Genomic DNA, 15626 nt, shown 5'->3' on the forward strand with positions numbered 1-15626 from the left:
TGAGCCTTGTGACAGAGAAGAAGCCTAAAATACAGCTTGTTCCACCTACTTGGTTTCACGCCATGTGCAACACATAAAACGTGATGCCGAATGTGTCAATGTAATTTCATTTAAAAGAACTGGTTATGGGATGAGTCTGGCCAGTCAGCCACGCCTATACAAACACATCTGCTTTTGAGTGATGGGCTGGATCCCGCCTAGAGGCCGGATCTAGCACCTGCATTAAGACATTTGCTCTCAACCTGGACTGCACATTAGAATCACATGGAGCACTGAGGAAAAAAAAAAAGAAAGGAAAACAGAAAGGAAGGAAGGAGGGAAAGAAGGAAGGAAAAGAAAAGAAAAAAATCTGGGAAGATCTCAACACCCAGTCCACACTCTAACTAACTCAGAATATCTGTGGTAGCTCCCAGATGCTGTGGCTTTTACAAGTCCCCGACTATTTCCAGCATTTTCCACAGATGTGAACCACAGTCAATCTTTTTAGGGCTGAAAATGGGGTATAAAAGGGTTGTCTAGCCTAAAATATTTCTCAAGTGATACTCAGTAATAAACATTAATGAAACCAGTCAAGTGGAAGAGGAAAGCATCCAGGTAGAAACAATCAGAAGGCTGAACAGCCAAACGGCAGTGCTTGCCTACGTATGGTCCAACGCCACAATTGTCATCTTAAGGCATCCTTCTCCCTGGGACTTGTCTCCCTGCCTAACTCACCCTCTAGGTCATGAACTCTGGGGCCAGGCCTAAAGAAATGACCAGACTGGTACACCCACCAGGCAAGGACTGGACTCACCACAGTGCTGCTCGTCAGAGCCATCGGGGCAGTCTCGCAGACCGTCACAGTGCTTGCTGGATGGGATGCAAGTGCCGTTCGGGCAATGGAATCCATTGCACTTCTTCTCTGAAATTTAAGTGAATCACAGAAGAATGACAGTGAAGAAACAGGCGGGCACTCACACTTGTTGGCAGGAAGCAAGGCCGCGCCACCTCCAGGGCGGCTTGTTACTAGCTAGCAAAGTTACAAACTGACATATACATTTTTTGATCCTGCAATTCCAAAAAGCAGAAATGCGTGTGTTCTCAAAGATAATATATGAAGAAAACTGCAGCCGGAACTTAGTGTAAGTACAGATGTTCCAATGCAACACTGGGTAGCGGAAGCAAGCCACCTGTATGGAGAGACTGCTCAATAGATGGATACGTGAGTCTGAAGACTACTATTTAAGGAAAAAATCATCCAGGATAAACAATTACGTAAAAAACAAGTATAACGAGGTACAAAATAACACTCGTGGCATATTGTGTGTATATGAAGAGCACACGGTGCCTTTGAATTTATACTCACGCTTCATACAACAACACGGCGTGTGCTAAGGAGTGTGTCAATAGCCAGTTTTGCTGCTGTGTGAACATTTTAAGACCACAGTTAGGCGGCTGTTCGTTTTACGTGTCCTCAAGAGATGAGGTAAACAGCAGAGGTGTGACACGGCCACCAGTTTACCTGGTCCTACTGGCTGACTTTCCCATGAGGAGAAGGGAGCCATAGTAACAGTAAAGTGGGTGATGATCACACAGTGACGCACAAACAGCAGCGCAATAACAAGTGTTATCATTGTTACATCACACATAACATCTAATTGTGTGTCCCACGCATGTATATGGCTGGCAGCACTATAGGTGTATTTACCCCAACCCCAACACAAACCCACGAGTGACACATGCCACCGTGCTGTTAGGAGGCCCAGGGTCAGTACCTGACAGAATGTTCTCTCTCCCCTGTCATCATATAGGACCATTGTGAACACAGCCCATCACTGACTGAAACATCCTTATACAGCACATAGCTACATATGCACAAAAATAGTTTTAAACATTTTAAAAGCATTAACCGATATGTAAAACCATTAAATTATGGTTTCCTCCAGGAATAAGGCAGAAAGTATGCAGACAGATGGGAAGGTAACTTTTACCCTAGACTCTTTTATGCTCCTTCTATTGTCAACTCCCTGACTGTACTATTAAAAATTCATTATATTTTTATAAGAAAATGTAAGGCTTTGGTGAATAGGGAAAAAAAAAGAAGACACAAAATCCTAGTTATTAAATCTGGATTTTTAATGCTCTACAAAATACTTAGTACCTTAATTCTTATTCCTAAGGCACAACCCTTTTGGAGTATGTTTGCTTAGAGACAATGAGAGCCAGGGCTTTCACAGGCACTTCCAGTGGAAAGGAAAGCAGAACTTTAGGGCCCCGATACCTACACCCAGCCCTTTACCCTCAGTCTCTCTCTCCTGAGCACTGCAAAAAGCGAAGGCAGTTACCGGGGTGCGAGCAGCCTTTGAGAGCCCAGTGCCTTGTGGGTTACTCTGCAAAGACTAGTTCTAAGGCAAGGAAATATGTTGCGGTGGGTAAAAAGTCGCCATTCTTAGAAAATTAGTCACACGCACACACACACACACACACACACACACACACACACACACACACACACACACAAGTTCAGAGAAAGGGTCCATGAGTCTCATGCCTTGGGAAAATGCTTAATGCTGCTAAATAGAAATAGTTTTGGAGAGAGGTAAAATAAAATAGAGAGGCACAGTCGTAAAGTCCTGAAAACGAGCAGGATGATGAAGGCTGATATCAAGGGAGATGACGGGGAATGTGCAGTAGAGGATAGGCAGAGAGCACTTAGGATAATCTAGCAGCGAAGGGAACTATGGGAAGGCGTAGGAACTTCTGGCACCATGAGCCCATGCTGTGCAAAGTATCCTCCTCCCCCAAAAAATACATCGAAGGCAAAACAAGCCTTCTAAGGACATGGAGCATTCTGCTGGTTTAACAATGGGAATTGAAAGCTCACAGATGCCCAACAAAGATCAACTAATAAGCCAGATAATCATAATTAATATAAAATAAATACGCATCCTTCATAAAAGCGCTCAGCACAGGAAAGGCAGGTACACAGAAATACCTGCGAATGCGCATGCCCCTCCCCCTGAATGACAGACCCAGGGGAAGGCTGGAAAGACTGTGGGGAGGGGGTGGCCAGGGAATCTGCATTTACCACAGCTGATGGGATCTTCATCAGAACCGTCCTGGCAATCTGCGTCACCATCACACGCCCATCGCTGGGGGATGCAGTGGCCATTGTGGCACTGGAAGTTGGAGGCCTCACAGGTATGGTAGATAGCTGCCAACAGAGAAGAGGACAAAGTCATTCTCCCTTTTCCTCCCCACCCCCCCATCAACTACCAGGAGAAAGTCCTATGCTGGATAGCAAGGTGGGGACTTTGGGAGCAGCTGAGGTACACGTAGTTTTCCCTTAGTAATGTCTGTGCTGCAGGTGAGGTCAGGAGACACAAGACCAGGGAGCCACTCTGAGGAGGGAGCACTCAGAAGCTGGGGAGCACTCGCTCCCTCCATCCACATCTACAAGCCAGTGATAGAGCATTGTGTCCCCAACAATCACTTGGAAAAAGAAAAGAAAAGGCAGCGCTAGAGAAACAGTCATCACTGTGCGAATGGCCCCTTTCTTTGCACAAGGACCAAGGTCACCAGGCATATTAATTCAGGAGTGTCTCAGCAATCATAGGCAGGTTACACGGGGACAGGCCTAGGCACCTAGGGAAAAGACTCCTCACAGCAGCCAATGGGGCAGCAGCTCCAAGGAGGAGCAGCAGGCTTGGCGAGATTAGGAGACAGAGACCAGTATAACAGTAGCAGGCTGTGTGAGTCTACAGCGGGCACTCCCTCTTCTGTGTGCTGTTAGTGCAAGCTCTCACATAAGGCCACTTTCTTCAGATGCCATGAGATAAGAGGTGTTGTGTGTTCTGGAGGGAAGGTTCTGGACCTTCCTCAGCAACTGTCTGGGGGCCTCAATTTTGCCTCATCATACAGGCATCTTGAGAGTTCTTCTAAGTTATGAAGTGTGTAACCGTACATAATTCTAAGTAACACTACCCCATTTGGAATGCAGAAACCTCCAGGGCCACAGAAAACAATGGATTCATCTCGAATCTCAAAGAAAGCAAGCCTGAATCCTGGAATGACCTAAATCTTCTAGAAAGGCAAGAGCAAAACCTGCCACACTCAGCATCCAGTATAATCACCTGAAAGGTGGTTCTCAACCTTCCTAACGCTGTGACCCTTTGATACAGTTCATGTTGTGGTGACCCCAACCATAAAAGTATTTTTGTTGCTACTTCATAACTTTGTTACTGTTATGAATCATAATATAAAATATCTATCTGATATGCAGGATATATGATATGGGACCCCTGTGAAAGGGGTCATTCAACACCCCTCCCAAGGGGTCACAACCTGCAGGTTGAGAGCTGCTGACCAAAAAAGAAGCCAATGAGCAAAAAGACGTAGTTTTTTTTATTTGTTTTTACCAATGTATTTATTTATTTGTTAAATTTGAGTCAGAGTCTCTCTATGTAGCCCTGGCTGCCATGAAACTCACTATACAGACCAGGCTGGCTTTGAACTTGCAGAGATCAACTTGTCTCTGCCTCCCAAATGCTGGAATTAAAGGCTGTCCCACCACACTGGGCTGTAGAGGTACTGTTATGAACTAACAGTTTCATTTGCACACAAGAAGTCATTAAACACAGCTCCGAATCTCCAAAGATTAGCTCAAGTACATAATACCTGCATCAACCCAAAGCAACAGTTCAAGGGACTTTTCCATCCTCCCAGGAAGAAGCAGGAAGCTGCTTTAATCTGTTCACTGATGAAGGAAAGCCAGAACTTGTGTTGTTTGTAAACGGACATAGAGAAATACACAGTGCCCCTCGGCCCCCTGATTTGCAAGGGACACACCTTAAGACATTGCATAGACATACAGACCTTCAGGTACTGCTGAAGACTACATACATATATACTACTGTATATAAATCTCTGATGTTTTAATCACAGAAATAGTAGCCATAAACAATAGATAATAATAAGATAGAATAAGTAAAGCAACATGACATAATAAAACGCATTTACAATTTAAAGATTGTTTACTTCTGGAATTTTCTATTTAATATTTTTTGGGGGATGTGGGTAGGTCATTGGTAAGTCAAACAGCAGAGAGAAAAAACATGGGCAAGAAAATATTGTAACCTAAAGAAGCTCCTTGTTGGTCCTGCTGTGTGAACCTTCCAACAGAAGGAAACAAACAAGACCGGGTGGGGCACACTATTGAAGGGTTGGAAGAACTGGCTCATGATGTCTGCCAGAATTTCTACCAAACTGAAGGCTATTCTTTTGCAATGCTCAGAAATACCCAGAACCTAGTTCTTCAAACAAGTACTATCCATTTATCTGTCTTTTTATTTCTTTAAAGACCAAAGAAGCAGGGGCATAAGTGTATGGGGATTTTCCGATGTTTGCAAGCCTGGGCACTTAGACTCCATTAAACATCTTTTATAATATACTCGTGCTGAGAAGAGGACTGGATGAATGGTAGCTCATGAATTTCTGCCCAGCAACAGCCATGCCCTACACTCTTTTTGATTTATTGATGTTGAGAGTCCAACGTCCTCTAACAAACTTCTGTCTGGCTTGTTTTCACGGAGCATAAAGTCCTCCAAAGCTATCGCGATGAGAACCTACTTGTTATTCAGCCTGTGCACTTTGTTTTTAATTGAAAACAATTTCAAAGCGCTGGTGGGCTTCCCAAATGACAGTCTGGGAGGCCTGCCTGGGGTCTCCAGATGTTAGCCCAGAGGCCGAGATTAGAGCGGTTCATCTGCTTGTATAATTTTACTCAGGTGACATGGCATGCCTAGAACCTTTCCCTTTTCTGGATTAAAAACTAAAATCTTCTGAGTAACTGACTAGTCCTGTGGTTTAAAGTGTTTGAGAAACAATAAATGATCATATATATGTAACTGTGGGGTAAGTATCAATTTAACAGAGACATTATCACTAGCCCTCTGACTTTGATACTCCCCAGAGTATCAACACCAGTTGGGACACCTCATTAAAACCATTAGCACATGAGTGGGCCTAAACAGATGAATATAAAAATCTAAGAAGGACGATTGCTGTCTCACGTCTTAGAAAGTACTGGGCTACTGGGGAGTGCACAAGGGGAAAGATATGTGACAAGAACTAAATTTGAATAATTAATGATATAAAGTTTATAATATATAATATAAAATTTATAATAAGTATATGAATGATATGATGTTATAAAGAAAAAAGCATACAGAGAGGTAGAAAGAAATAAAGTTTTCTCTAAAACAAACAAACAAAAAATAATCTATAGCCATGGAAATAAGAATTAGATTTGGCTGGAAAGAGAACCAATGAATTGGAAAGTAGCTCTAAAGAAGTAACTCGGATCTCAGTTAAGAGTCCAAATGAGTAAATATAATAACTGGATGAGGGAGCAACAGGATGGTGTTGCCAACAAAGGGCCAAGGGTAAGTGCTGGACATCAGGGCCCTTGATGAACTACATGGCTGGAACACCCATCTGCTGATGAAAAGCACACATTCTCACGTCTTAAAAACAAAACAGGTCTCAAAGTAAAGCAGGCAAAATTCCATAACAATGAAAACTAGAGAAACATGTGTGCTATCATTACAGATAGCCTGAGAAAAGAATTAGAATCAGCACAAGAGTCTATACAAACTGGAATAATTCCACCAATAATATTACAGAAAAATACTATAAACGAAGAGATCCAGACTCATCTGAATTGGAGACTAAGAGTTAGCAACACGCTTATACTCACAAAGCCCTGAGACAGTTTAGCACTCACAGTCATCCGTTGTAAGAACCCCTGAAGGCCATGGAAGGAGACACAATGAGTACAAGACAATACTGCCATACTGACAAATAAATTTGATATTAAAAGTAATAAAATGGCAGTAGGCAAGAGGGCTCAGCCGATGAAGGCACTCGCTGCCAATCCTGATGACCTGAGTTCAGTCCCTGGGATCTACAGTGGTAGAAGGCAAGCACTGACTCCTGAAAGTTGTCCCGTGACCTCCACACATGTCTTCACAGGTGTGTGCACTCATGCTGCACACATGGCAGATAGATAGATGATAGACAGACAGACAGACAGAGAGATGATAGATAGACGATAGATGATAGATAGATAGATAGATAGATAGATAGATAGATAGATAGATAGGGGATAGACAGAGAGATAGATAGATGATTGATAGAGAATAGATAGATGATAGATAAATAGATAGGTGATAGATAGAAAGATGATAGATGATAGATAGATAATCAATAGACATAGAGGATAGATGAAAATAAATAGATATAGATGATAAATAGATAGACAATAGATGTAGATAGATATGTAAGCAATAACTGACTAATTTCAGGCAATATTTATTTATTTATGATGGTAATCAAACCCAGGTTCTCAATCATGCTGGGCAAATGCTCTATCACTGATCTACACTCCCAGCCCTGATGCCCATATTTTTAAGAGATAAAATTAAAATATTAACTAGCCAGTGCTTTTAAATACTCAGTAGCTTACTAAGATTTTAATTTTGGAATTGTGGGCAAGGGTGTAAAAGTGCTTATACACACCTATGAGAGAGGAAAGATGTTAAGAGTACACAAGAAATTATGTCTAAAGTGAATATCGAAACAATTAGGGTGTGCTAGAAAGCATAAAGACCTCAAACCTCTCTGGGTAGCGACAGAGTGGGCTAGAACGAAGAACACTCACAACAGAGAGCACAGTGAGCCGAGGCCACCAGGCAGGCAGCCCACCCTGACCCGGCCTCTTCGTCTTAACTCAATAGATCAGGAAGAGAAGTGTCATGCCTGTGGCAGAATGAGCCCAGAGTCACCCTCCAACTGCTCTGAGACGACAAGAAGGAAAATCAGCCTTAAAAGGGTTTGAAGGCCCATTGGCACAGGGGTGCAGTTAAATGGCAGAACCGGAGCTCCATCCCTGACTACAGAAAACCACAGAAAAGCCTGGAGTCTATGACACACCCACCCATAGCACTGAAGTGGTAATTCATTCTGGAAGTCTGGCACAAGCTAGGGGAAGCTGGGTTGACCTAACTAAGGAGATGTTCAGTCACACTGCAGTTTACGTACTGACTGCCCAAGCACACCTTTCTAGCACATCAACTAGTTACCTATGCAAACTCAAGCCTGCAGACAGCATCTGCATGCTTCTGGGCTTGTGACAGCTCCCTGGACAGCCTGCATGTTCCTCCTCAATAGGCCACATACATGTACAGAAGCATTGTCCTGCACCCTTCTCAGGGCGGAGGCATAGACATGCAGACCACACCCAAAACACATGTGGCCTTCTCTTCTCAGGGCTGAGACTGGGGGACATTACATAGCATCCTAATGATACAAAGGGCCATTGTTTTTGGAGTGCTTAGACCAAATAGAATTCCAGCCTCTAGAGGAATCCAGGAATTCAGAAAATTTTTCTATTCTAATTTTAGGTTTTGAAAAATTATAGTCATATAAAAGCATAGGGTCAACATGAAGGATATTAGAAAGCGACTTGTGTTTATTTCTTACAACCTTCCCAACTCCTTGAACTAGCCCAGTGTTCACCACTCCAAATCCCCCATAACACAAACACTACCATGTATTCATTCACAAAAATAATGTAGGCATGGGTGAAACCAAGAGAGCCCTCAGAACACAGCTCCTATCTTATGCCACCTGGCCTTCCTTTCCTATCCATGGCGTTACCAGTCTTATTTTTGATCAAATACTGTGGTCAAAGAAATGCAAGCCCTGTTTGCATTTTAACTGTTTTTTTTTTTGTGTGTGTGAACCCTTAATAGTTCAATGCTACTCAAACCATGGATTTGCTGGCTCACATCCATCTGCAAGTCCAGTTCTAGTGTATCTGATGCCCTGCTCTGACCTCCTCTGAGGGCACTGCATGCACACAGCACAAATGCAAATATGCAGGCAAAACACCAATATACATAAAATAAGAATAAATCTGTGTGAATGGTTTATTACTTAATGGCCCCAAAGAACTAAGAAGATGGATCCTGAACATTAATTCCCCAGAACACTATGGACTTCTGCTCATAGCTCCTATCTGGTCACTCACAGGCTCCAAGGAGAGCTGACCTAGCTGTCTGCAGTGCTAATTCTCAGCGTCTAATTTCTATGCTTATTTAAGGCCTAAATGCTAACCAGTACGCAAATAGATGAGCACTATTGGCTAGGTCTAGACAGTACTGACCAGTGCAGTTGGCTTCATCAGACCAGTCCCTGCAGTCGTTGTCACCGTCGCACACCCAGGAGGACCGGATGCACATCCCAGAGCTGCAGTTGAACTCATCGCTGCGACACTGATGCATCTCTGTAGGGGAGAAAGCACAGCAGGGATGTGGGAGGGATGCTCAGAGTCCTGCCTCTGGGGTTAGACATCTAAGAAGTCAGAAATGGACGCTTGCCACTGGTCATTCAGTGTGGACACAGACTCCTTCACCCGGAGCCACCCATCACAGAACATGCACAGACACTGTGGGCAGAAAGGCCTCAAACCAAGGCCATAAGGTCACCTAGAACTGTTCCTACCATGCGTGCTGCAAATGGGCTCTAGTTGTGCTCAGATACTGACACTCTGGGACTCTGAGAAAACAAAAAACAAAAAAAGACCTCACCCATTTATCACGACATTCACTTATCCTACTCCACAAACAGCTCTGCACCTGCTAAGGCAATGGGCAAAAAGCTGGTACACAGTGGTGAGGGAGGCCAGAAAGTAGAAGCTTCAAGATCCGGAGATCCACTGCTGAGGAAGAGCTGTGGGCTGGGCACTGGAAGATGCTCACCTGAGGGAAATGGTTCTAGTGTTGACAGTTCTGAGGGAGGAGACAGAGCTCAGAACCTTCCTCTGGGATGCCCATGGCTTCGCTCTCCAGAAGGAAAGGTTCCTGGGGCCAAGGATGCAGTGCAGTTTGTCCAAAAGAACCAGGGATTCCCTAGAATGTCGTTTGTAGGCCCCAGGGAATCACAAAATCCCACTGAGGCTCTCACATGCACACATCCCCAAATCCCTACATGGGACTGACTCATCACCGATGCAGCAGAACAAGAGATGGGACCTTTAGGAGGTGACTAAGAGCAGGATCCGTGACCCCAGTGAGGGACAAGGCACTCTTTACCACGCCTGCCACCCACCTGGGGACACAGAGAGGCCAGGCTCTCATGAGATATCAAAGCTGCTGGTACCTTGATCTGAGAATTCCCAGACTCAAGAGAAGGAGAGGTCAGACTCTACTGTTTATAAGTCATATGGTCCAATTTTTATCTATTTTTATTTTTTTATTTTTTTACAGAAGCCCAAAAGGACTGAGACACAGAACTTCCAAGTGGAATTGTCATAAGCCTCAAAACAAAAACAAAACACAACAAAAACAAAACAAACTAAAAACTAGGACCAGTGGAGCAGGTCACTGGCTCCATGTAGCAGATGAAGGTATTTGCCATGTGAGCCTGACACTCTTGTCTCCATCCTCAGAACCCACGTAAAACTGGAAGGAAAGAACTCCATGACGTTGTCCTCTGACCTCCACATATGTGCCATGGTACACACATAGACACACACACACACACACACACACACACACACACACACACACACACACACACACACTAAAGATGAAAGCAATCAAGAATAGCCAAGCATGGGACCCAGGGCAGCTGTCCAAGTTGCTTTCCTCAAAGACGGATTGATAGGAAAGGTAGTGAATAAGGCATTCGTGTAGAAAGAGCCAGAGACTCATAATCCTGTGATGGTCTCAGGAACAATGACCATGAATGAGCCACGAACCGTGATTGGGGCTGGAGCCCAGGGGTGCTGAAGCAACTGAGTGCTCAACTATTTGCCCAGACATGGAGCTAGGCAACAACAGACACACGGAACCATGTGGGGTTACATTTCCTCTAGAGGAAGGTACATTTCTACCTCATGCACACAAGTCAGCCTTCTGAGTTCTGGGACAGAAATGAATGAAGGAAAAAGCTGTAGACACCAAGGCTACTTTTAGTGACATTTGGTGAAAGAATATTATGAGGGGGAAAAAAACCCCAAAATCCCCATTCCTCCTCTAGTCAGGCCAGGGTACACTCTATGCAAAAGTGGCCCTGAGCGTGTCCAATAATTTGTTTGTGTTAAGACGATTTGTGAACATCCCCTGCTCCATGACATCTGGTCCTCGTGAGCCAAACCGCCTGCTCGTAGCCAGCAAAGCAGGCCCTGTCCACACACATAGGCTTGACCTGGTGGACAGAGGGGAGGGCCAGCAGGGCGTCAGCGACTCGTCACCACGTCTGAGTCACTTCCCTTCCTGACTGACAGCTCCTACAGACTTGTGCACTACGCACACTGCATAAAACCTCCTTCTACAGTGGTAACAGCTCAGGCCCAGTGCCTGCTAAGGCAGGGCTCACAGGATTGGCAAGCCAGTGCCGTGCAACAGAAAGGCGTTACAAAGGAGGAGGGGTGAGCCCCAGCTCCCCATTCTGACATGACGTGATCCTGTCATCTTGAATAGTCCCACTGAGGAGAGCATTAGGAACCACTCCGGGCACAGAGAGGCCCCACTAGTCCCTGTGATGGCAACACGTTAGTGTCCCAAATGTAAAACCCTCCATGAAGAAAGCCGATGCTGCCAGCCAGTTCCTAAAAGAGGTGGTGACATGAGATAGGTTTAAAACAAGAACAACTGTAAGTGTGTGTAGCTGCACAGAGGCATCTATCTGCACTCCCAGCACTAGAACCTGAGACAGGAAGATCTGGGAGTCCAAGCCACCCTAGGCTATGTCCCTTGTCTCAGAAAAACAAAACAAACAAACAAAAAAAAATCAAGCCAAAACAATAGCAAAAAGGACATTAAAAGTCACAAAGGTCAGATCCTAGGGCTAATATTCCATTTGTTCAGAGGTGGGGGGGGTGCGGGGGATGGGCAGTGTCTCTCTTTATATAGTTATTAAGAACCAACAGGTTAGGGACAGAAAGATGGCTCAGTGGGTACAGTGCTTACCATGCAAGCCTGATGCTCTGAGTTTGAGCTTCACAACCCATGTGAAGGCAGGAAGGTGAGAACTGATTATGGAGTTGTTACCCCTACACACACACATACACACACACACACACACACACACACACACACACACACACACAGGTCCATCTCCACTCATGCAAACCATGGCACACATAGATAGATAGATAGATAGATAGATAGATAGATAGATAGATAGATAGATAGATAGATATACAGCTACAGATACATACATCATGGCCACACACACTAACAATAAATAAAATTTAAAAAAAAAGAAATCATTGAATTTACTCAGAAAACATACACCCTTGCTTTCACATCTCCCTTACAGATTGTCTGAAAGAGAAAACAGGACCCATTTTTCAGATTGGAAAACAAAGGCTAACCACGAGTAAGTATTGCAGGCAGGGTCTAGATGCCAACACCTGACCAGGAATCCAACCTGCCACTAGCCAGAGATTGGGTGTTTCCAGAATAACTGACTGCCCCTGGAAGACAGTAAAGTGACTCTAGAAAAACTGAGCAGAGGGGAGGAGTGACTGGCCCCCGCGTCGAGGGTAGAGCTGGCCATGCAGCTGGAAGACACTAAATGCCGAACTGTCCATCAGAAAGTTTCTACTCCAATCCACCCTGTGCACCAGCCCAGCCCCATGGGCAGCATGAGGGCCCTCCCCAAAACACCCCCTTACCACAGTGACTCTCATCACTGTTGTCCCCGCAGTCATCTTCAAGGTCACACTTATAGGAGAGCGGAATGCATGTCCCCGACTCCTGGCACCGGAACTGAGTGTCTGCATCACAGACCGTGGTGGCTACAGTGGGAGAGAAGGGACACCTTTGTCACATCCAGTTCATCCCCTGGCCCCCTACAAAGCTCCCACCCGGAATAGCAGTTGAAATTAGAGAGAGGCAGATTTTAATTATAACAACAAGAAGTAAACCCCAGAAACAAATCACACAGGAGCCTGAAACCTCCATCCAAGCTGGGTAAGGGTATGTGTCTCCGGGACCAGTTGTAGATACAAACAGGGCCTAGAGAGTGAGACACTGCTGCCTGGCAGGGAGCGGGAACGAGGGGCTGAAGTAGACCCTAAAGTCCTTCCAGAGAGTCACGCACTCTTCCCAAGGAAGTGACATGAGCACCGTTATCTACAAAACGATAGCAAGGGAAGTCCCATCCTGCACCAGCAGCTGGCCCCACATCACACAGGTGAAAGGAGCGCACACCTACAACCCTGCAGCGTAAACAAGTAAGGGCTGGGGTCCAAATCCTAGCTCTAACTCTTCCTGGGGCAAGTGATCTTAGTCTCCCTAAGCTGCCATTCCCTCTGTGGTAAAATGAAGGTAAGGCAACTGTGGCGCGATCCGTCAGGAAGACTCTCTCCACTTGGATTCTCCCACCCACCACTTATGGATCCTGCCCCCCTAACACTGGTAGAGATGACTGCTACCTGGTGCATTATTATGGACACAGAAGAGTACAGGGTTAGGGCTGTCACACCCTATCAAGCGGACTGTAGAGCTAATAGACTCTTACGAGGAGGGTCTCTTTTCTCCCTCCTTATGCCTCAACATCATAGGGGTGCTTATGGAAATTGATGAACTCACTCTCCTAAACAGAAATGTCCTGGCTGATCCAGGAATCCCCCCCAGGGCCCAGGGAAAGGCCCTCAGGAGATGAGAGAAGGAAGGCTGCTCTCCCAAGCTGCTGAGGAGTTGACACAAAGAGCAGGACAGAAGAATCCTGGAACAGAGAGGGTGGAGGCATGCAGCGAAACGAAATGCCAAATGGCAGCATGGCTGTTAGGCGTCCCAGCAGCTCTTATGTGAGGTTCCATTTCATCTCCGTAATTGAGCTCATGGTAGGAGGCAGGGGATGAATACAAAAAACGACAAGACTGCAGGGGATTCACGGCAAAACCTGAGTGTCTGGCATCCACCCAGCTGGAGGAGTCTCTTTATCAGGGAGGAAAATGATTGACACCATCCCTCCCAAGTCGCCTGCGACCCCCCCCCTCTTCTCTTCTCCTGCAGATGACAGGGGGCCTCAGTAGGCAACCCATGCCACCACGGCACCCTGCCACACCTGCCCTGTTCTGCAACCTGGCCTGTGGACAGGGCTTTGCTCACCATCTGGATAGGCACGTCACTCCTTGATAAGGAGAGGTTGTGAGAAAGAGATCTGGTCCCTTTGGCTCCCGGGGGGAGGGGTTTCAAATGCCCCCACATTCTTTAAAGCTTCACCCCTGTCACATCTGACACATGGCGACCTAAGCCAAGTAGGTTCACACATGTAAGGGAGAGGGGAGGAAAGTTGGTCTAAGGCGAGATGGGAGGGACTGTCAACCTCAGCTGACAGACACCAACCCAGGAAGGCAAGAACCAGAGCCGTTTTTCACCCACTGCAGGGGTTCAAACTGTGCATTAGACTGTGAGACCAGTCACAGGGCTAGAGCTGTGGGAGGACAGTGCTGCGGCCAGCAGCCACCTGTACAAACACAGAAGTCATGGGTTCTATCCACATATGGAGCTGTTAGGAGACCCTGAGCCCAGGGCACAGGAAAGCTGCCGTGGATCTCTTTACTTCTGCTATGCCTAAAGTCTGAATGACTTCCCACAGCCCCATATGTAATAATTTCCTATCGCTGTCTCCTTTATGTACTTAATAATATGTATGAATGTTTTAAAAAGAGCTTTGCCTATCCCCTCACAAACATCACACCCTCTTGCAACAACATGGATAAATGAAAATTAAAAAAAAAAAAAAAAGACAACCAGAAACACAAGCCTTTCCCAACCTGCCATTCAAGATACTCCTTTGTACTAAAAGAACATAGCCCACAGAATCAATTAACCAGGCCTCACAGGGGCTCAGAGAGACTGACGTGACAATCACGGAGCCTGCATAAGGCTATGCTAAGTCCTCCACCTCTATGCTATGGTTGTGTAGCTGTGTGTTTTTGTGGGACTCCTAACAGTGGGAGCGGGTAATGTCTCTGACTCTTTTGTCTGCTTTTGGGACCCTTTTCCTCCCACTGGGTTGCCTCATCCAGTCTTGACATAAGGGTTTGTGCCTAGTCTTGTAACTTGTTATACCGTGTTCCCGTGGTAACCCTAGGAGGCCTGCAGTTTTCTGAGGGGAAATGGAGGATGGATCTGGGGGAGGGGTAGATGGGAGGGGCTGGGAAGAGAGAAGGGAGGGGATGTAATATACGAGAGAAGAGTACATAAGCTAGAAGGGCACTCCTTTCCTGTCTAGGGAAAGGCACACACAGGGGTCAAGGAGAAATAGGAGTGTATAAGGGCTCACACAAGCTTCCAATGAGCCAAGGGGACTGGAAAGGACATTGCAAGGGCCAGGTGAATGAGGTAGGCTAGATGCAAAGTAGATAGCCTGGTTCCAAAGTTGTTACCTATGTGAAGGCATGTGGGGCCCCAGCATGTGCTCCACGGACGGCCTGAATACATCTGCCAGAGCTTACAGGCGTCCCTCATTAACCTGTTCTTACAGTTCAAATGGTGAGAGAACCTCTGGGTAGCCAGGGGTAATAGATCTGAAAGACAGCCCTGACATGGTCTCTGGCTTCCTTG

At 45.7% G+C, this 15626-nt stretch overlaps 1 protein-coding gene across 1 annotated transcript in view; it reads right to left on the reverse strand.

Moving 5' to 3' along the window:
* Positions 1-15626, reverse strand: part of SORL1 (sortilin related receptor 1) — a 166683-nt gene that overhangs the window by 44119 nt on the left and 106938 nt on the right. Inside the window, exons 24-27 of the mRNA XM_084782514.1 lie at positions 12725-12847; positions 9206-9325; positions 3068-3193; positions 794-901 (exon numbers count right to left, since the gene is read on the reverse strand). Coding sequence (XP_084638640.1) covers positions 794-901; positions 3068-3193; positions 9206-9325; positions 12725-12847 — 477 coding nt within the window. The remainder of the gene's footprint in view (positions 1-793; positions 902-3067; positions 3194-9205; positions 9326-12724; positions 12848-15626) is intronic.

The sequence above is a fragment of the Acomys minous genome (genome assembly GCF_964271855.1).
Source record: "Acomys minous genome assembly, chromosome: 5".
NCBI classification, from domain to species: Eukaryota; Metazoa; Chordata; class Mammalia; order Rodentia; family Muridae; genus Acomys; species Acomys minous.